Here is a 21,737-nt window from a genome sequence, read left to right on the forward strand (position 1 = left end):
AGATACACTTTGACCATGCTCTGGATGCAGTGCACATGGGCCACTTGTCATGCGAGCTTCCAACCCACTTGGGAGATGACACAGACCTTTCATGTGCTTGATACATTTGGGTCTTGGCCGTCCAAGCTACCACCACTAGGTCATTTTGCTCTATAGCCCACTCCCCACCTAGGAAGATGCCCATGGTTTGATGACAAGTGCCGAAAGGTGAGATCTCACCTCATATGAGAGTAGGATTTGGAACATCGTACGATACCAAAGGCACAACGAATGATCTATCGGCACTTGACACGACGTAAGAGGGGGCTTTCTTATTGCATAGGATGGATGAAATGATTCGATCCTTTTGAGGAGGTGGCTCCACCTTTGCTTGGGGGATTTTGTTTGAGCGAAGGTCACCTATCCCCATCATAGATCCTCATGTCTGGCACATTTATGGGACATCCCTCTATGATGTCCCACCTCAAACAACACTAGACATGTATTCCCCCCCGAAGACCCACCACATGCAGGTTGTTCACAACATAAAATGTGTGAGTTGCTTTACGTCGCCTCCACAAGAGCTTAGGACCATGACGGGTTACGCACTGAGCTTTTTGCACATGGACAAGAGGTTCTGCCCCTATCCTAGCACAGATGTTCACTAATGCTATATGCCATAGTTTTCCCCTTCTCAGAGTACGACCACTATTGTGCCAATACACAAATCAAAAGACCCCATGGACACTGGGACCTACCGTACCCTCATGATTGGTCATACACTAGCCAAGATATATGGGTCAGTACGAGAGAGAGAGCGAGAGAGCGAGAGAGAACACCTTCTACACAGAAGCGCATGGGTAGCGGGCAATGGGACTGGCTCGGTTTCAAAGACAGCACTCCACCCTTGATCACATCTTCACTTTGTAGGCAGTCGTTGAGGAGGCGAGGTCGAGATCCCAAAAATTATATGCATGTTTTGTAGACTTTTGGAAGGCCTTAGACACATTCCCATGATGTCACATGATCAGACGACTTCAAGAGATGCACATCGTAGAAGACATAATATGGGGAGTGATGAGCTTATATGAGTCAGTCAGACGGAGAATACACGCTCCTAGAGGCCTATCAGACTAGATTGAGAGCATGATAGGGGTGAATCAGGGATGTCCTCTCTCACCAACATTATTTGGGCTACACATTGATTAGATCACGACATTCATTGATCGTCTGAGGGGAAAGGGATCATTGTAGGCTGATCTATTGATACAAATACTACTATATGCAGATGACTTATCTTCTTCACAAGTGCGCCTACATCGGCACCTAGATGCCCTAGAGGTGTTTTTTAGAGAGAGAGACTTGATAGTCAGCCTTGGGAAGACCAAGGTTATGAATTTCAACACCTCTCTTTACTGATACAACTTCACTTATCGCGGGGAGCCAGTGGATATTGTACAGTCGTACACTTACATAGGGCAATCCTTGCAGGACCTCTTCATGATGACTCATGCAACTAGGGCAAGGGGCTCTAGCTCAACTGGAGAGACTATGCTTTCAGGAACCCCCCAATGAAGGGATGGCTATTCACCACATTAGTGAGACTGAGGCCATGTGTGCAACACCCTTCTGGGGGGGTGATCTATCAACGAGACTGATTAATAGTGTTTCAAGAGGTTACAGGTAACGATGGGATCCAAGATGATTCGAGTCAAACCCTCAATCCCCCACTAGATCATACAAGAAGAGTTCAGCATGACACCGTTCCATGTTGATCCCAGCTTCCAAACGGTCACTTTTCTCCACACAGTTTGGACCTTACATAGAGGGAGACTACTGAGGTTGGCACTAGAGGCGTTTATATGCATAGCTCAGAGGGAAACTACCATGGCTTGGTACACACACTTATCCAAATGGTTTCGCAGCCAAGGGATCCAAATGGATCGTCTCCCCCCCTTTCAGTACAGCCCGACCACTTGATTCCATGGGATGAGATCAACCATATCATAACTCAAGCTCCAATAGCGCAGACTTCGGGGGGACCATGAGTTCCCCACCAAGATCCAATTATACCGTGATCATCTCCTTAAAGTTTCAGTGGATGGAGTGGTTATCAAACCCCAGTACTTGGAGGACAGACAAGTCTCACATGCCTTGAGGATCACCATTGGACAGATGCAGGTCTCGTTCCATGAGTTGAGGATTGAGACAAGGAGAGCCATAGGTACGCCTAGAGAAAAATGGTTCTGTAGACTATGCACCTTGGAGGACGTGGAGATAGAGGAGTACTTTTCTTGTATACTATGAGACCCGAGGACGATACCATTACTTATTTCAGGAGGGACACGAGTTTGGACCTCTCTCTCGACTAATTCATTTCCAGGACCTGGTCTACGACGGTCTCTATTTGATGGAGATGCGACGACATAGAGAGACCTTGTTGCGCTATATCAAAGCATAGGAGGAGACAGTGGCACATACGACCAAGCTAGATCAAGCCCAGCGACATGTTATAGGTTTTTACACATTTGCTTTGGCTCATAGGCCCGCGAGGCCTCCAGAAGACGTTAATGCATCTCTCTCTCTCTCTCTGTCTCTCTCTCTCTCTCTCTCTCTCTCTCTCTCTCTCTTGCCATTGTTTGACTCCATTTCTATGGTCATGACCTAGTTTTCCCAAAGATCTTGCAACTCCAAGACTCAAGAACGATGATCGTGTCAAATAATGTCAACTCATCACCAATTTGAAATAGGCTCACAAAGACAAGAGCATAACTAGAATGAAGGACACAAAGGCTTACAATTCTATATATACTATCCATAAAAGTTCTCCCTTCTTGGTACTTACAGAATTCTAGAGAAGATACGAGCTAACACATACATTAATATTGTAAAACCATTTTATGTTTTGTTTTGAGTGTTGGCTTTTAATGTGTGAGGCACTTACACCCATCAGACAACCCATGGAGAACTCTTTCCCCCCACCTTATGTTTTTTATGCCATCTCAGGTGTGGACTCCCTGCTCCGTAACTAACCAGAGAGCCGAGAAGATGCTAGGACCCTGACGGACCCAACCCCTCAACTCACCACATGAAAACTCCATTTATGCTCTTTGGAGTGGAGGTGTGATAGGGTATACGAGGTACCCACAGCTCGGGTTTTCTTTTTTGCGTTGTACTAAAATTGAAAGTGCCAACAAACACCCACATACGAGGCAACCAAGATAAAGCTCTCAGCTGCCCTTGGATCCAAATGCCAGCTCTCAATGGATTTCTATCAAGGTCTTTATAGATGATGTAGATCGATCTTGGCATCAATCAACATCACCTATAAAGCCAAAAAAAGAAAGGTTACTTGCTAAGCGACAAAGATTACATAACGAATGCAATAAGAGGAGTTGAAAGGAACGGAACTGCCATTGTAGCTTGGGTTGAATGTAGAGTGTAGTGTGTTCTTCCTTTGCTATGGGTCTCAGACCTAAGATTTTGGGCTATTATGTATCATACGGTGTCAGTTTTGCTCTCAAGAACTTCTACATTCCCTGGTTATGGACATATTGTGAGCTTTTCAAGCATTGGTTTGCTGCAATGACATGAGCTCCTATATCATTGTAGCTGCAATTGCAGTGGAGGACAAACAATGGAATACCTTTTCTTTTGTGATTTTTATTCATGATGAAAGAATGGAGCTTCTTTGAAGCATGAAGTATTCCCTAGTGATTTTAACCTATAAATGGGATGCACCTTCTCTGTTTTGGCTGAATGTGTAGTAGTTTTTATAATGCCATGAGGTTTTAGGGTGAGTTGATATGCTTGCTTGTCCAGTGTTGAATTGAGGAAGGCGTAGGTGGTATAGAGGTTAACTAATGCTTTACGGGATACATTTTGAGGTGAATTGAGGAAGGAGTAGGTGGTATAGAGGTTAATGCAGGATACATTTTCAGGTTTATACTTCTGCTAACTTGTGGGCAGTTGTTGAGGTTTCAAGGAGTCCTTGGCATCTGAATTAGTGTTAGTACTATATTAGTCTTAGATATGAGTACTACATGAGTACTATATGAGTACTGCATGAGTCTTATATTAGTTTGGTTGCTGATGAGTTTTGTTACTCACATGCCTGATTCTGAAGCTCAAAGATGTGTATCACTTTGGTAATTGAGTGCACTAAGTATGAGCAAGATTCAAGTGTGGGGGGTACGGGAATGCCGGTCGCAACTACCTTGCATAGAATGAATGGAACACCTCTTGTTCAAACACTTGTGAAGCCTTTGAGTAGTTGACAGACTTTCTATTGTCATGAATTCGCATTCCATCTCACATGCAAAAACACAAGGTTGTGATGCACGCGGAACCCATCCAGTAAACAGTGAGGGCTTCCATTTGGCAATCTGAAAATAGGCATACTACCATCACAGAGCCCAAAGCATAAGCAATCCAAAGGCGCATAAGCAATCTGAATGGAACAACACACCACACTTCGTAGCTACCAAGGTGACAACCAGACAAACATGTCCCCCGGCATTAGGCTGCAACATGCCACCAAATGTCCAAAGCATAAATTGAAATACAACTATTCTCTTAAGCTGGCTATGGCTTAGACAGCTGTCCCACCCAATATTACATTAACTCATGATGTATTTTAACTTAACACGTTAGCTTTTTTAAAGCAAATAACTCAGTCGCTGGTTATCTACAATCTGAAATTCTTTACTTCTAAGTTGGAATTAATGGCTGGTATAGCAATGAAACAATAGTGAAGATTCTTTTATAACTCAAGAATACTAGAGCTTACAACCATAAACAGAATAAATGAGCCTCCTTGAAATGCATGTTTAAAGCATTCATCCGAATGGATTGAAGGGAAATCCTACAAGGGAGGGGTATTTCAGTTATTTGCAACTGCCTTCACTCGCCCCACCCCATGGGAAGAACTCACCAGCCTTACAGACAGAGATCCAAGTTTATTGTGCATGTGAGGATTTGCATTTTGGAGTCCCAGTTCCCAAAAGCGGCCACCTTAGTTAATATAAAACCTATTATGAAATAAAAGCCTTCATCTGTATTTTATCAGCAATAAATATTATGGATATGGTATCTTGGCTTAAAGGCAGTGTACCATTTAGCAGCCCATAAATTAAAACTATGAACGGTTTAATTGGAAGCAAACCTTAGATTGTAATTTTGCATATTATGATAAACCTTTATATCAAAGCACACAGCTCATCTTGGAAGCAATGTGCTTCATATTGTATGATGCATGAAAGAAGATTCCAATTGTAAAAACTTGCGGATTCGTAACTGCAACAATATAGCTTTGCTTCAGAACCACCACATCTTTGAAGGGAAGGAGAGAGATAGAGAGTGTGAGAGCAAGAGAGAGTGAGAGAGACGTAAGCTTGAAGACTGTAGTTGCTCAATAGAGTGTGTAAAGAGTACAACACAAAGTAGTGTAGATAAGGTTTTGTCATAGTGACAAAACCTTAGTAGTCACTAACCATAGTTAGTGAACTAACTGCAGTTAGGGGGAAAAACCTCTAGAGGAGGGAAAAGTGCCCCTAACTAACTTATTATATTACATTGGTCACTGCTGAATTATAGATATAATTCCAACACCCCCCTGCAGTGCCAATGTCATGTACAAGGCTGATCAATCACCAAATGGATATAAGTTCAGGGCACTGCGAAATGCCTCAAACTTCTCACGTGGTAGTGCTTTGGTGAAGATATCTGCAACATTGTCATGTGTGGACACAAAGATCATACTGATCTCTCCTGCATGTAACTTCTCTCTGACGTAATGATAGTGAACCTCAATGTGCTTCGTGCGAGCATGAAACACTGGATTCTTTGCCACTGCAATGGCACTCTGACTATCAGTGAGAATTGGAGAAGGACCCTCCAAAGACAGATAAAGATCAGCAAATAAACGTCTCAGCCAGACACATTCCACTGTTGCTGTGAAAGCTGCCCTGTACTCAGCTTCACATGATGAGGTAGCCACTGTAGATTGTTTCTTGCTTAGCCATGAAATGCAAGATTTTCCCAAAAAGAAACAATTGCCACTAGTGGACTGCCTAGTGTCATAATCACCAGCCCAATCTGAATCACTGTAGGCATGCATCTGCAAGTCACCCCCCCTGGGAAATAGTAAGCCAAAAGACTTGGTGCCTTGCAAATAACGGAAGATGCGCTTAACTGCCTGCCAATGCATAGTTTTAGGGCTGTGCATATACCTGCTCACCTGAGATACTGCAAACTGAATATCAGGCCTAGTATTGCAGAGATATATGAGGCATCCAACAGCTTGACTGTAAAGTGTGGCATCAATTGATTCTCCTGCATCATGCATTGTGAGTTTCAGCCCTGGTTCCATAGGAGTAGATATGGGCTTACACTCTTGCATGTTAAATCTGTCCAAAAGTTTCTGAACATACTTGGACTGAGACATAACAGTGCCACGTCTCTCATGAGAGAACTGGATCCCCAAATAAAAATGAAGCAGCCCCAAATCTGACATATCAAAGTGGGTCTGCAAATCAGTTTTGAAATCTGCAATTTTGTCGTCATTGGACCCTGTGAGCAGTAAGTCATCAACATAAAGAAGGATGACTAATATTTCCCCCCCATCCATCTTGATGTAGAGGGTGCTCTCAGTAGGACTATTGTGCAGCCCCTTGCTGGTCAAAAAGGCATGTATTTTGGCATACCATGCACGAGGGGCCTGTTTCAGCCCATATAAAGCTTTATTAAGCTTGCAGACTTGAAGTGCATTTGCTGTAATTTCAAAACCCGGAGGTGGTTTGACATACACCTCTTCCAGCAAGTCCCCATTTAAGAAGGCTGTTTTGATGTCCAACTGATGAACATTCCACTCAAAATGTGCAGCCATTGCAATGATTGATCGGATGGTGGTCATCCGGGATGTAGGAGCAAAAGTCTCCTCATAATCTATGCCCTTTTTTTGAGCATAGCCTTTAGCAACCAGCCTGGCTTTATATCTGTCAATGGAGCCATCTGGCTTCCGTTTGACTTTAAATACCCATCGGGTTCCAATAGCATGTTTACCCGGTGGTAAGTCCACAACATCCCAAGTCTGATTTTTGGCAATGGACTGCAACTCATCGTGCATGGCATTCATCCAATGCACATTACCTTGTGCCTCTTCAAATGTGGCAGGCTCCTCTTCATCAAGGAGAGTACCTGCATATGCTGATTCCACTGAATTAGCACCTTCCATGTGCCTTGCTGCACTGCGAGTCCTGCCAGGTAACGGGGCATCAAGTTTACTCTCCCGGAGAGTCTGTAACAGCCAGTTTGGGACTGTTTTGGCTGCATGTATGTCTGCAATTTCTTGCTGTACCACTTGTTCCACTTCCTGTGGAGGAGGCATGACATCCCGTGGCGGAACTGAAGCATTTGAAGGTTGCTGTAAATTCTGATGTGGATCAGAAAAATCAGCAGGGGAACCCAATGCAATGGGTAGCAACCCTTGAAATACATCTTCTGAAGGTGAAGGCATTTGAAAATCAGCCTGAGTGTAAGCTGAATTTTCAGAAAATATCACATCTCTACTTACAATGATTTTGCGTGTAGCAGGATTGTAGAGACGATACCCCTTGCTTTCTGCACTGTATCCAACAAATATGCATTTGATGGCTTTATCTGACAATTTGTGCCTAAATTCAACTGGCACATGTGCATAGGCAAGGCATCCAAAGACTCGGAAGTGATCCACTGAAAGCTTCCTGTCATTCCAGACCTCAAAAGGTGTTTTTGTTTTTAAAGCCTTAGTGGGAGCCCTGTTCAAAATGTAATTGGCACACATCAAACCCTCTAACCAGAATTTATGAGGCATGTGTTTGCTTTTCAGCATACATCTGTCCATCTCCATGAGGGTTCGATTTTTCCTCTCAGCTTTGCCATTTTGCTGAGGGGTTAGCCTGACTGTGAGCTGATGCACAATACCCTTTTGTTTGAGGAAAGCATCAAATGCTGCAGATAGGTATTCCCCACCTCTATCCGTGCGTAATATCTGTATCTTGAGCCCGGTTTCATTTTCAACCATGGCTGAAAAGTGTTTAAACACTGTGAACACTTCAGATTTCTTTTTCAGCCCATAAACCCAAGTAAAATTGGAGTAGTCATCAATAAATGTGACAAAGTAGAGATGACCACCCAATGAAGGAGTCCTCATGGGACCACAGACATCACTGTGTATAAGCTGCAATTTGCGAACAGCTTTAACTGAACCATCCTTTTTGAAGGGAAATCTATGCATTTTACCTAAAATGCACCCTTCACAGGCATGTGGAGGAGGTATTGCAAGAGGTGGCAATGCATCAACCATTGAAAATTTCTGAAGTGTCATCAAGCTGTTGTAATGCATGTGGCCATATCTGGCATGCCATAATTCTGCATTTTGCATGGCAACTGTAGGGGAAGAAATTGCCAAAGCATGAGCTGCTCTTTTCTGAAAAATATCAAGCTGAAAAAGCCCACGCAGCAGAGTACCAGATAACATTAAGGCATTGTTAGCTTCCCTGTCCCGGACAGCACATTTGTCATCCTCAAAGATGACCTGAAATCCATCTCTGTTAAGAGTGGACACTGAAAGGAGATTTTTGGTTATGCCAGGCACATATAAAACATCAGAAAGTCTGAAAATTGAGCCATCAATGGCAGTGAGCTCAACTTCTCCTGTGCCACGTACTGAATATGAGGAGTTATTGGCACAAGTGACTTTCTTACCAACAGGAGGTGGATGCAAGGAAGTAAAAAGAGACTTCCTCGAAGTGATGTGCTTGGATGCACCGCTGTCAAAATACCAGATGTTCAGTGTTTCATCAACACTGAAAGCAGATGCATCTGAAGAAGAGTCAAAACTGCAAGTCAAAAATGCATAAGTGTCATCACTGCATGAAGCTGTACTATCCCGAGCATCTGGAACAGCCAACCTAGAATCAGAAATGCAAGATAAAAAGGCATAATCTTGACCAACAAAGTTGGCTGCAGCATCCCCACTGTCAGATGCACAAGGGGCTGAATCTGAAACAGCCATTCCTGAGCTGTTTTTCTTTTCCTTTGCAATCCTTTTCCTGCATTCTGCTATGTGATGACCTGGCTTTTTGCAGTAGTGACAGAAACCCTTCTTTTTGGGCTTGCTAGCATCACTTTTAGCCTTTTGTGAAGGCTGTCCTGACCCACTGGAAGGCTGATTTGCTGCTGTTTTTCCCTGTCCCTTTGTTTTTGATTTGAATTTTGAGAGCATGGCTTGTTCACCTGCACGTGAAGCCAAATTTTTCCTGGTCTGCTCTTCCTGAAGCAGAAGTCCTATCAGCTCATGAAAAGAAAGAGGATTTGCACCCCCCCTCAATGATAAATTCAGCGAAGTATGAAAGCTGAGATAAGACTCAGGAAGAGAATTCAGAGTGGTTGTAATCATCTCTGAATCAGGAATGATTTCATCTATATTTAACAACTGCTCTCTGAGATCCTGTAGCTTAGTGAGGTGGGCTGACATGGAGTCACCCTCCTCCATATGTGTATTGCTCAATTCTCTTTTTAAAAAAGATACTCTGGCATCATTCCGTGCTGCATACATGCTTTCCAAAATATCCCACGCTGCCCTGGAGGTCTTACACGACCGGATATGCGGAATGATTGATCTTTTCACTGAAAGAGAGATGCAAGACAAGGCTAAGGCATCTCGTGAATCCCATCTCTTTTGCTCAGGAGTATTAACTGTAGCTGCACCAACAACTTGTCCTGCAGCTGCACCTTGTGTACGACCTCTTCCACCTCCTTGGTGAGGAGGGGTAGCAGGTGCAATATCTGCTGGTCGGATTTCATCCCCATTGACATAATCCCATAAATTGCGAGAAATCAGAATATTACGTACCATGAAACTCCAGAGGGAGTAGTTGGTACCATCCAATTTGTCTTCCTGAGAAAGACCACCGAACTGAAAATCATTCTGATTTTGATGGGCCATATCTGAAAAAGGAATTGAAGCAGATACAAAGTTGAATTCCCTTACTGGGAATAGAATGCACAACTCCCAAAAACCACACCCAAGCACGGGCTGTATATGCAACTTAGATTTCTGCACTTGAGCTGTCAGAAATCTGTCCAAGCATAAAACACTCTCCAAAATTTGCCAAAAGTGTTCCAAACACTCCAATAAAGGCAGTATGTACTAAATACTCCAAAAAATGCTCTCTCAACTCAAAAGCCCCAATTTGTGGCTAGAAATTGCAGCCAGAAAGGGGCAAAATTACTAAAAGCCCCAAATCTGCAATTTTTGAACAAAAGCCCCAAATTTCAGACTAGATCTGCAGATCTGTCTGTAAAAGCCCCAAATGTACTCCCAGAAAATAACTGCCCCAATTTGTGGTTTCCTGCAAGATGAGCCTGTCCAAAAACACCTGTGGCTTAAGGCAACTGGTGTCGATCTGCAAGTACAGATTGTACAGCTGACAGAAGCAAGGACTGTACGGTCAGTACGAACTGTACGGTCAGTACGGAACAGACCGTACGGTACTGATGACGCAGGTACAGTCGAAAAGCAAAACTGTACGGAAGCAGGATGGCGATGATGTACGGCGAAAATTGTACGGACGGCGGAACCTGTACGGCGTACGGCAAAATCTGTACGGACGGCGAAAACTGTACGGACAGCGGAATTCGTACGGCGTACGGCGAAATCCGTACGGACTGTACGGCGATGGTACGTCGGATTCCGTACAGTCGTACGGACTGTACGGACGAGTTGTAGCAGGGAGAGAACGTTGAGGGAGCTGGTGGCCCGAGGGTCTTGAACCCGCTCTGATACCAAATGAAGGGAAGGAGAGAGATAGAGAGTGTGAGAGCAAGAGAGAGTGAGAGAGACGTAAGCTTGAAGACTGTAGTTGCTCAATAGAGTGTGTAAAGAGTACAACACAAAGTAGTGTAGATAAGGTTTTGTCATAGTGACAAAACCTTAGTAGTCACTAACCATAGTTAGTGAACTAACTGCAGTTAGGGGGAAAAACCTCTAGAGGAGGGAAAAGTGCCCCTAACTAACTTATTATATTACATTGGTCACTGCTGAATTATAGATATAATTCCAACAATCTTTATAATAGGCCTTCAAAATGTGCCATACAAAACAATTTATAGCTCAAATGGACACATGAAGATTTGACGAGTGGAAAGTGCCAATATGGGTTCCTACAGCACAAGGGAACCTCCTGACCCTGCACGGGTTTTGACAGTTCTCTTGATACTCGAAAGAATCAACAGGCTTTAACAGATCAGAAACTCAGAATGTACATAATTGCAGGGCTGAAGACAGTTCTGCAGGGTGGGATTGATGAATAGGAGAACAATTACATCCCAAAAAACTAAAAACCAATTCTCCTTTACAAGACAATAATGCCCGTTGCTGTAGAATGCACATCTTGTGATAGAGCAGGAGAACAAGATTCAGAATCACCTCATCCATGCTTTGTCCCTTACACTTGCTCGGGCTGTGGTTATTCCTCTTCACTTTCATAATCCTCTTCATCACCAAAAGTAAAGACAGAGGCATCTGCTGCACTTGCTGCAGCTATTGCTTTAAAGTCAGTAGCTGGAACTCTCACATCTGCCTTAACATTTTGATCATTCAACAAAGATTCATGACTGTCATTCCTAGAGCTTTCTAAAGGATCATCTTCTTTCCTCTCTTTTCTGTACTGACCATCCCAATGTACATCTGATCCATCCTTTGCATCCAAAGCCCGGCCCTCTGGAGCCTCATGAGATGAGGTATCTATGATACTTGTTTGTGAGATCCTCGTGATTTCTGTTGTGTCTGGCATGATTGGACTTCCAGTGTTAGGGATCGCAGATGCCGTTTGACTTTCAGTGGTCCTCTGGGAATCTCTAGCTTCCTCTGAAGGTTGACCAGACATAATTTTTTTACTGCTTTCATGTGCCTTCTGTTTTCCCACACTCTCTTCATTTTCGCTGTCGGAGAAGACATCATCTTTCTCATCTATTCCTGGTTCACTCTTCCCAGTTGTTTGAGGAATGGCTGCAGGGGATGGTATGCCATCATTCGAAGATTGTAATGAACCCGCTGGAGACTCTCTGCTTGTTTTAGTGTTCAGAGAAACATCATGATCCAGTATGACAATTTCAACCTGAAACCCTGGTGATGGTAGCCGCCTCTGCAAAGAATAAAAGGGACTCAGTATAATGCTGGCACTGGAAACACAACTTACAAGTAACATATCAACTAAATCTACAAGAAGTCCTGAGAAACTACCTTGTCAAACCCATCCAAATCTGCAGGGCTTAACATCGTTCTGTTCTCCATCATATTCGTGTTAAGCCAACTGATACAGAGAGTGTGAATTAATCAAAGGTTACAAAATCAAAGAATAAATGTACTAGTATTCACTTTCAACTCGCCAAAATGGAAGCATGACTTCGGCATTCCAATGGCTAGATGCAGCAGGACACCCTACAAAGGTCCCCTAGTCTGAAAATGGATACATAGTGCAACATAGCTTATAAGTTATTTCATAAAAGACGTTAAAGTTGTCCTGTCAAGTAGAACCCCTTTAAACCAACCCTGCATTTCTCCCAACTACGCAGAGTTACATAACAGATTGACTAAAGCATTGAATACAAAGCCTACTTAGATCTGGCATACTTTAATACTTCTTTGTGGCCATTATGCTGCTTTTTCACTGAAGAAAGAACAATGCACAAGAATCCTATCCATTCCATAGCAATGCTCAAAGTAAAGGGGGCTTCATTGGCAGACAAGAGGGAAAAGCTCACTCCATGCCTGCAACCTTGAAAGCTCAAGAACCTTGGGAATGACACAGGCAATCCAAATTTCTAAGCACTGATGACAGACAGCTAAGTCAAGCTCCATGGCTCTAAACAGGGTAGCACACCATCTAACCCATTGTTGTAATAGCATCCCACAAAAGCAAACCATGACCCCAAAAAAACACGCATTTCAAAAGAACTTTTACTCCAGCTATATTCTTTAAATTGGTGATCCTCTTTAAGTACTATACCTGCAGCGTGTCAGTCTCACGTTGCTCATTTTTTATGTTGGCACTACACAAGATTGAAATATTTTTTCAAAACCAACTTCTACATTGACATGTTGAAATTCTACTTCACGAGGCTGAGGATCACCCTGGACTGTTGTCATCAGCACAAGTTTCAGAGTTTTTGTTTATAATATTTCTTGAGCGTCTCACCTGCAGGTGGGCTCTATGCTTTCTAGACTGCCCAATATCACATTGACTGGAAGACGAGTGCTTTAAAAGTACCAGACGTATTTTTCTTATAGAATGCCAAGCATGACCAAGAAAATTTTGCTTGGAAATCTACTTCATCTGCTGGAAGTTAAGCTAGAGAGTTTGTTTTCCTGTACCACGGTCATGCTAATGTATTTTTCATGTACGAAGTATAGGAGGGAGAGATTATAGTTACCATAAGAGCCTGATTACATGACTGAAAAATGATTAGAAATGGGAGAATACCAAAATCAAGCTTGCCTATTGCTTTTAACACCTTACAGTGTTGAAAAACCTATGACAGGGTTAGTTAACCACTTAGTTCCCCACTTCCACATGCATGTGAATGCTGTCATAATGAGGTTGTTTGCCAGAGCAAGAATTGCTCAGTACACATTCGCCACAAATGAAAATTTAGTACCATCTTGACGCATTAATCAAGGTGCCTTCCAGATACTGGTGGTTGGCCGGGCTGAAAGATCAAGAAAGTAATGGTGTGCTATGCCAGTCATTTCACCTGACAAACATACTAGTGCTTCACTAAAATATTAGAGACCTTATGCAGCTGATACATGAACTTTGTCTTTGAGCAGCTTATTCTTCAAGCACGTGTTGAATAATTTGAAAACTATCTTATCAGAATGACAGATAATCAATGAAGAAGTTCCCATAAACATAGACGAATGGATCATTACAGTGAAATTCTGAACTGGCTTGTCACTACTTTAGCCAATACATCTATTGAGCAGCTTATTCTTCCAGCGCTTGCTGAATAATTGGAAAACTATCCCATCAGATATATGCTAGAAGCTACAATGCCACAGCTATTATCCACATTCTCAGCACGCAGAATTGACAACCACTCTTCTAAGAGAGCATGTTGAACTTGCAAAATTTGTATTCGTCTGTTCCTCCAGTTTTAACCACCGTTGACCTCCTCACTAACTCTTAAAATCTAAAGCTTTACAACAAAACTTACTTACAGAGAATCAATCAACAGTATAAATAGGGATCAGGGAGAAAAGCTAACTCAAGCAGCTCTCTCAGAACCAAGCTCTAAACAAAGAAGAAGAAAAAACAGAACCATAAGCCCTGATGGCAGCTGATAAAGATAGAGATCATGCAGATTAAACAAACCAACACCTGCTAGCTACTAGCATGAAGAAAAATGTCTACACAATGCAATGTTTCTAAGTGAGCCACAGACATCTCAAATATTTTGGTCTATCCATGACTGCTTCAATTGCTGATTTCTCTTAAAGACATATAAGGTAGCTTCAGGCACATGTTTTAGGGCTCCAGCAAATGAGGTGAATACAGGTCGTGCCCTTTTTGCTTCTTTTACAAACCATTCGAACCTGTTTCATTGTTTTAAAAGTTCATTTTCTTAAATCCTAAGGGTGCCTCAATATTTCTCAAGTATCATGAACATTTTTGTAAAAAGTATGAAGGAATGTAAACAAAAAGAGAGGTCTTCCCTCTGATAAATATCATATCATCACTATCGAAGCAGGGAATCTAACCAGTAAAAGTCTCCATGCCGATCATGAAAGAGCACTTTGAAGTCACCATCCAAATCTGCAAGACCCCGTTCTCCTGGTAATGCAAATACCATGATTCCTTTCCTCGGAGCATTAAACCAGATATCTTCAGGCTGCACAAGTATTATGACAACCACAGTGAGAACAAATGGCATTGCCTAATAAGTGTGTCAGCATTGCCCAATTTGGAACCGTAGCTATTTAGAGTTTAAAAGAAATATGATTTTTTAAAGAAGGCCCTTTCAAACATCTGGAAGTCAAACTCGAGCACCTGTCTGCTGTTTAAAGAAATGGCAAACCTTACGGCTGTTTGTCCCTTCACAGTATACTTGACCACTGCAGCGTGTGACCATTCAACTTATTCTCGATATGTTTTATTTTTATGTGTTCATTCTTGAAGAGGGATTCATGATGGACAGAAGACAATGATTCATCATGCCTCAAGTTACATAGTATTTGGACATAAGAGTCAGTAATCAGGATTTCAAACGCTTGAAAATGTGCTCAAATGTTGCTGTTTGAAAACATCTTGGCAACCCTAGAGACATTCAGTGAGTGGTCATTTGTAAGAGCTTGAAATGAACAAGGAAGAGCTGAAGACAACACTTCCGTTGCAACTGTGTACTGCTTGGGCAATGTGTAAGCAGGCTATCCCTATATACTGTGCATCCTAGCATGGAAAAAACTTGTGGTTGATAACTTGACAAAAGAGAAGGCAAAGGAAATAGTATCGAAGCAAGTGAAACCAATCCTTTAGATGGAGACAGAGGCAGCAAGCATGAAAGAAAATACATGGGTACACCCATAGACAAACACCACCAGATTATCTAATGGCTAGAGCAACATGTGGTAACCTCGACCCAATATTATAGATTCAATCCCAATGCTATCAACTAGAATCAAACTGCCTCCTTGTACTTCTAAGTGGACTTAAGGACACCTTACAGATACGGCAGCAACGAAGGAAGAACAAATGTGGATAACAATACTATAAACTTCAATCTTTATATTATCTCACAGTTGGAAATGCATAGGTCAACTCCCCATTTGTAAGCCCCAAATGAGGGGAGCATTCGGGGGGTGAACCCACATGGGTAGCATCATGGCTACCATGGGGGCAGGGATCACACAGCACGGCGAGGAATCCCCGGGTAAAGGCACCTATGTGACGGGTCTGTGGGCAGGTGTGCGGCCTGCAGCAGGGCCTGCAGTGGCGCAGCATGGCGGGCAAGCAGCCACCAATTGAGCAGGAAGGAGCAGCAAGAAGACCACTACTTGGGCCTACATATAGAAGATGAAGAATGGTTAGGGGAGCTGCATTCTTAGCTCAGGAGAGGCTGAAGCCTAGGTTGTATTCCTATTGCCCAAGGCAGTAAGGTGCTGAGATCTGGACAGAGAGTCTACATAAGCTCAAGGTAGAGCACGCGGGCTGAGAGATCTAGATGTGCTAGACATATAGTAGGAGAACCTTTTGGTATTGTATCTTGTCCAGTTTGAGGACGGACACAAATATAAAGTGTTGCCTCTATATTTATATCTGAGCCAGTCTGCTTGCTAGTCTACACATACACATGAATGTTGTGAAGTACACACACTTGATGAAGCATTGATTCCATAGTGAAGCACTTCCGCGTGTAATTCCTGGGCTAACTATCAGTCTTCCGCTATGAGATACCCTCTATGTGAGAGTTCACTTTTCTAACACTCTCACCTATAGGTACTTGTGGGCCCATCAACCCACTTGCACAAATTCAAGCTGCTCTCTGGCCCGGACCTATCTAGTAGAGTTGCACACTGAGATTTGGTGCCTAGAATACCAAAAGAGTATGAAATCAATCCAATCATAACATTGTACAGGAAAATAAGGTAGTAAAGGGGATAGAGATTTGAAACAAGAAGAAAGAGAAAGCAAAGCAAAAGCATTCCAAGCTACAAAACCAAGCAAGTAGAAAGAGATCAGCAAAAGTTAGGAGCAGAAGCAATGAAATGGCATGGAGAAGAGACAAAGAGCTTTCTAACATATAGATTGCTTAGTTGGGAGGTGTAGCCAACAGGAGGAGGAACTGCTTGACTCCGAGTTTGCAGATGACACGGCCTTGTATGTTGAGGACACCACAGCAAGTTTGGAGAGAGTTAGGGGAGCCCTGGCTATCTACTACGAGGCCCGGGTGCGCGCAGATCAACTGGACAAAGTCTAGGTTTCTATGAGGAGATGCAGGAGATCCGTGAGTAGAGGAGTGACTTTGGCTTCAGATGGATACCGCGGGACCAGACAACAAGATACCTCGGTTGCCAGGTTGGTATTGACATTACAGCAGAGCAGCAGATCGCCCCTGTGCTTGAGAGTGTTCAGTGCAAGCTTCTCTACTAGAGCTCAGCCAAGCTCTCCCTAGCAGGGCGTGCCCTAGTGGCACACCAAGTCCTTCTTGCCATGGCCTGGTATATCGCCTCCTGCTGGTGCTTTCACAGAGGATGCATTGGGCAGCTCCGACGGTTAATTCAGAACTTCCTTTGGGCAGGATCAGATGGCATGCGAAACACTAGAGCCCAGGTCGCTTGGCAAACGCTGCAAGCACTGGAAGGCTTGGGTATCATAGATCCGGAGATGCAGAGCAGAGCCTTTCCCGGCAAGTTGGTTGTCACGGCCTCACCCCAGGTGCAGAGCCTTGGAAGCTCCTCTTACAACGAGGGCTTCTCAAGAACACCCCACGCACCGGAGGACAATGGCAGCCTTCACACAGGTGGATCTTCTCATAGGCCCCCCTTACAAAGAAGAGTTCCCCCTTGATGAGGAGCCTTCACAAGGTCTGGCAGAGACTAGCAGGGGGTCTCATTCGTGCTCCGCCCAGATGCAGAGAGGAGTTCAAGCGTCAGCCCCTTATGTGGCACCCAGAGATCCGAGATCAGGAGGAGCATATGCTCAGACAACGGACGCACATTGGTTGAGCACAGTGGGACAATGGTCCAGAATGGTCTTTTGTCAAATGGAGCAGATTAGCCATGAAGGCAGAGGCGAGGCTTGGTGCCCTAGCGCATCTACGAGGGACAAGGCAGCAGATGAGAGCGATCGACCTAGCCATCCCTGAGTCCTGATGGGAGGGACTTCGCATTTGGAGGGACAGCATTTGGTTGGGGCAGTTTTCTCGGACTGGTGTCCCTTTGAGGATGATGATGCAGCAAGGCAGCACGCACCCCGGCTTCTACCGTGTAGGACCTGGAGGCCCACTTCATCCGCTCACTGAGAGAGACCCTGAGATGGATGGGAGTCTTGATGGGATTCACTGGAAGATGATCAGAGTGGTGGGACGTTTGGGAAAGGAGTGGCACATTGACCCTTCCAGTATCTCAGAGCAGGATGTCCCAAGATGGCGCCTCTGGCTATGGGAGGGTAGACCCTTGAGGGAGGTCTAGTGGGATCCAAGAGAGTGGTTCTGACCTTCCAGGGGCGGCCTTGCCGAGCAGATGGACAAGATGCCCTTCTTTTCCTACACCACACGGATTGGCACGAGGCCTCAGATGGACTCTTCGAGGTAGACCCCCTTAAGGGAGCGGCATTGGGTGACCCAGAGAGTGCCTCGGGATGTCCGTTCCAAGTTTTGGACGCAGTTATGGTCCAATTTGTGGCCGAGGAAGATATCCTACTTCTTTTGGCTGGCTGCCCACAGAGGCTTGCCCATCGGACCGTGGTTGGAGCACATGCGAGTGGAGGGGCAGTGCCATTGTTGCTCTAGTGGTTTCCTGGAGACGATTCCACATTGCCTTTGGAGCTGTCGCAGAGCAGCGAGGATCTGGATGGGATCCCTCAGGATCATGACCCATATGCAAAGTCTTCAGAGGGACTACACCTGGGGAATAGTGGCCTCATTGACCAAGGGAGCTCTACGCTCCACTTGGGAGCATGGGACTCCAAGCTCTAGAGCGACTATTGAGAGGCGTGCTCGATTCAGCAAGGCTTGGCCTGCAGGAGTTTTCTACATCTTCACACCGCGAGGGATTCACTCGTTGTATAGTCCCCCCACTTGACTATTAGCCCCAGTACCAGAGATACCCTAGACAGTGAGCTGGGTTTCTCTAGAACAGGCTGGTTTTTCTTTCAGCCTTTCCGTTTTTTTCCATACTCATCACCTTCGGGGCTGCTGTTTTGTATGAAGTCTTTCAAACATTAATAGAAGGTTCCTCTAAAAAGAAAAGTTGGGAGGTGAAGGATGTACCAAGATTGTAACTCCTTTGCATCCTTCCAGATTAAAAAGTTTAAAAGTACTTTTCAGCACACGGTCTTTAGACAATGAAACTCTAAAACCCACATCCAATTGAAGATTTTCATGCCAAAATGATAAGCCTCACTCTCACATGTTGTAGTAGGTCATTATTTCTAAAGTAAATTGGATAGCAGAGATATTCCCCTTAAAGCAACTTCTCTTTCATACCTCCACAGCTATCCTTGTGGAAATAGTTAAGTGTCACTGAAAATGGAACTGCAATCCTTCCAAATCAGTTATGAAGATACCGTTTATGAAGGGGAAATTTTTCACATTATCGTCTGCTAGAGCTATTTAATACCTCGAATATTGTAAATGTCATCTAAACAGAGACTGATAGAGAAGAAGAAAGTACGCAAAGATCATGATTCAAACCCATATGTTTTTTATTCTGAAAACAGTGTACTTTAAACGAGATCTTACCATCATATCTTTCGTTCTTGGATGCTTTTTGGAAGAAAATGTGATACCTGCTCATGAAAGTTTCACATATCATCCATCAGTTTCACAGAATGCTTATAAAACCTTACAAGAAATCTCTTCATATATATGTGTGTGTCTGTGTGTGTGTGTGTGTGCACCTATGAGCCATAATGATGAAACTGTCCAAACTTAGAAGCACCAAAAAATAGCAGTCTTCTTCATCCTCTTCATGTGTGAACTATTCTTGAGTTAGATTCCTTCCGCTGTCTTGCAAAATGCATGGTAATAGCTTTATTACAAACTTCAAAATGCTCATCACCAGTTGTGATACAACTACAAAAGACCGACTTTTACAGAGCTTAACGAATATTTACTATACAAGGAGCGAAATCATAAACCTTTTAAAGTCACGTGGATGATGAAAAGGATGGGGCTTGCAGCCACCAAAGGGAGATGCATCTCTAGAAGCAGATCAAGAGAGTCTAACAGAAGTAATACCAAGAGCATGGATGAGGTTGCATTGACAGTATGGCATCCTACAACTATAGAGATGAGAGGAGGAAAACAGATTTGAATACGAAACAGCAGCACGACAATTAGTCAATGAGATGAGCCCCTTATAATTAATGCATGCCAAGAGACCTTGTTTTCGAAAAGAGAAGAATATTGAAAACTCCTCTATGCAGATTTCAAATGGGCACGTCACACGGAGCTACAAGCGAGCATGATGACACTCTGAACCATGACATATGCTTTTCTTTTTAGCTCAAGATGGCATTATACTGCTGTTCATTGATTGTTTTTGTTGTACATTTGCAGATGGCAGTGTTCCTTTTTAAATTGGTGCTTTGATAGCCTCCCTTCATATTGCAAAAAAAACAAAGTATGTTTGCAGATGTCATTGTTCCTTTTAGGCTTGGTGTGGTGATAGACTCCCTTGATTGCAAAAATTTACAAAGCATTTTGAAAAAACAGAACATATTGCAGATAGGAACAGACTTCATAGCTCTCACTAACAACTCAAACTCGCTACATTAAGATCAAAGCTTGCATACCATTGTGGTCTAAAATAGTAATAGAGGGCCGAATCCAATACGGACACTTGTGGAGACGAAAACCCCTTAGTACAACCCTGGATTAGTGCAAAAAAGGACCGATTTTGTTGAAAATCTTACCTTTCAAAAATTCAAGTCATTGCAGACTGACAAATAACATTAGAATGACCTGGAAATGAAATGCATGGATAAAAACATACAGCACACTTACTTCCGACCCATAGGAGTCTCTCCGTTACAATTCCTTAACACCCGCTCAAAATACTTAACATAACGCTGTCACAAGATATTGCAGATACCATTAGCACCTGTCTGTGTTTTAAAAATACAACATTATCTGAGCAATCCTCTTCACAAACACACTCACCAATTGACTAGGAAGGATAAGACCTTTTCCATCAACACAACGTTTTTGATTGAAATATGCAATCGATTCCTCAGCGGTCGGGAAAAACTGCATTCTCAAACCAAAGGAAATGAAAATAAGCAGTGCTAAAAGACACAAATATCTCTTTTACAAGGAGGCAGGCTTCCTTCGAAAAACGAAAGAGGCAATTCCTGTATTGAAGACGTGATTGGATTTCAAAATAAACTCATCACAATATAAGCTAAAGAAAATGTCCCAAAAAGAGGTTGGAATGAAACCTTTAGATACATGAGCAGAGATGATATCATAACACCTGTCCTGGCCTTCCCAGCTTTACAGTGTACAACCACGACGTTTTCTAAATCTGCCTTTAGCCATGAATATGAACTTTGACAAAAGGCTGCTACAAGTTGCAATGGTGGGCAATTATGATCATCGAAAGGAAAGCATGCAACCTGTGTTTCACAATTTGCCAGAAAGGAATGAGAATCAGCACTGAGAACTGCACAATAGCTCTCTGCATCAAATGATGAGAAAATATAACTCAGGTAGCCTTTCAAAGTGCAGAAGCAATTGCAACAATCAGATGTTATCTGATTGTTGCAGTTGCTATCTACAAGAATCAAAGAAGATGGCCAAACTCTCAATGTGAGAAAACTCCTGACAGTTGTACAACATTACATCATCCTAGAGAGGACTAACAACCCACAGACTACACGAAGTGTAACACCCCTGAATAAAGCAAAAGCATGCCGATATCTCCGTTAATCATTCATTGTTTTAAGTTTTCCTTATTTTAAAATATTTAGGAGTTTTGATCACTACATTGACCA

At 43.2% G+C, this 21,737-nt stretch overlaps 1 protein-coding gene across 1 annotated transcript in view; it reads right to left on the bottom strand.

Moving 5' to 3' along the window:
- Positions 1 to 11,094: 11,094 nt before the first annotated feature.
- LOC147902683 (phosphatidylinositol 3,4,5-trisphosphate 3-phosphatase and protein-tyrosine-phosphatase PTEN2A-like) overlaps positions 11,095 to 21,737 on the bottom strand; it is a 38,731-nt gene continuing 28,088 nt past the window's right edge. The window contains exons 6-13 of the mRNA XM_087373695.1: positions 21,183 to 21,359; positions 20,905 to 20,991; positions 20,749 to 20,813; positions 20,538 to 20,614; positions 19,483 to 19,529; positions 14,783 to 14,913; positions 12,266 to 12,335; positions 11,095 to 12,167 (exon numbers count right to left, since the gene is read on the bottom strand). Coding sequence (XP_087229821.1) covers positions 11,490 to 12,167; positions 12,266 to 12,335; positions 14,783 to 14,913; positions 19,483 to 19,529; positions 20,538 to 20,614; positions 20,749 to 20,813; positions 20,905 to 20,991; positions 21,183 to 21,359 — 1,332 coding nt within the window. The 3' untranslated portion in view covers positions 11,095 to 11,489. The remainder of the gene's footprint in view (positions 12,168 to 12,265; positions 12,336 to 14,782; positions 14,914 to 19,482; positions 19,530 to 20,537; positions 20,615 to 20,748; positions 20,814 to 20,904; positions 20,992 to 21,182; positions 21,360 to 21,737) is intronic.

This window comes from Dipteris shenzhenensis, chromosome 4 (assembly GCF_047967505.1).
Source record: "Dipteris shenzhenensis isolate YYH24624 ecotype China chromosome 4, Dip_SZ_1.0, whole genome shotgun sequence".
NCBI lineage: Eukaryota > Viridiplantae > Streptophyta > Polypodiopsida > Gleicheniales > Dipteridaceae > Dipteris > Dipteris shenzhenensis.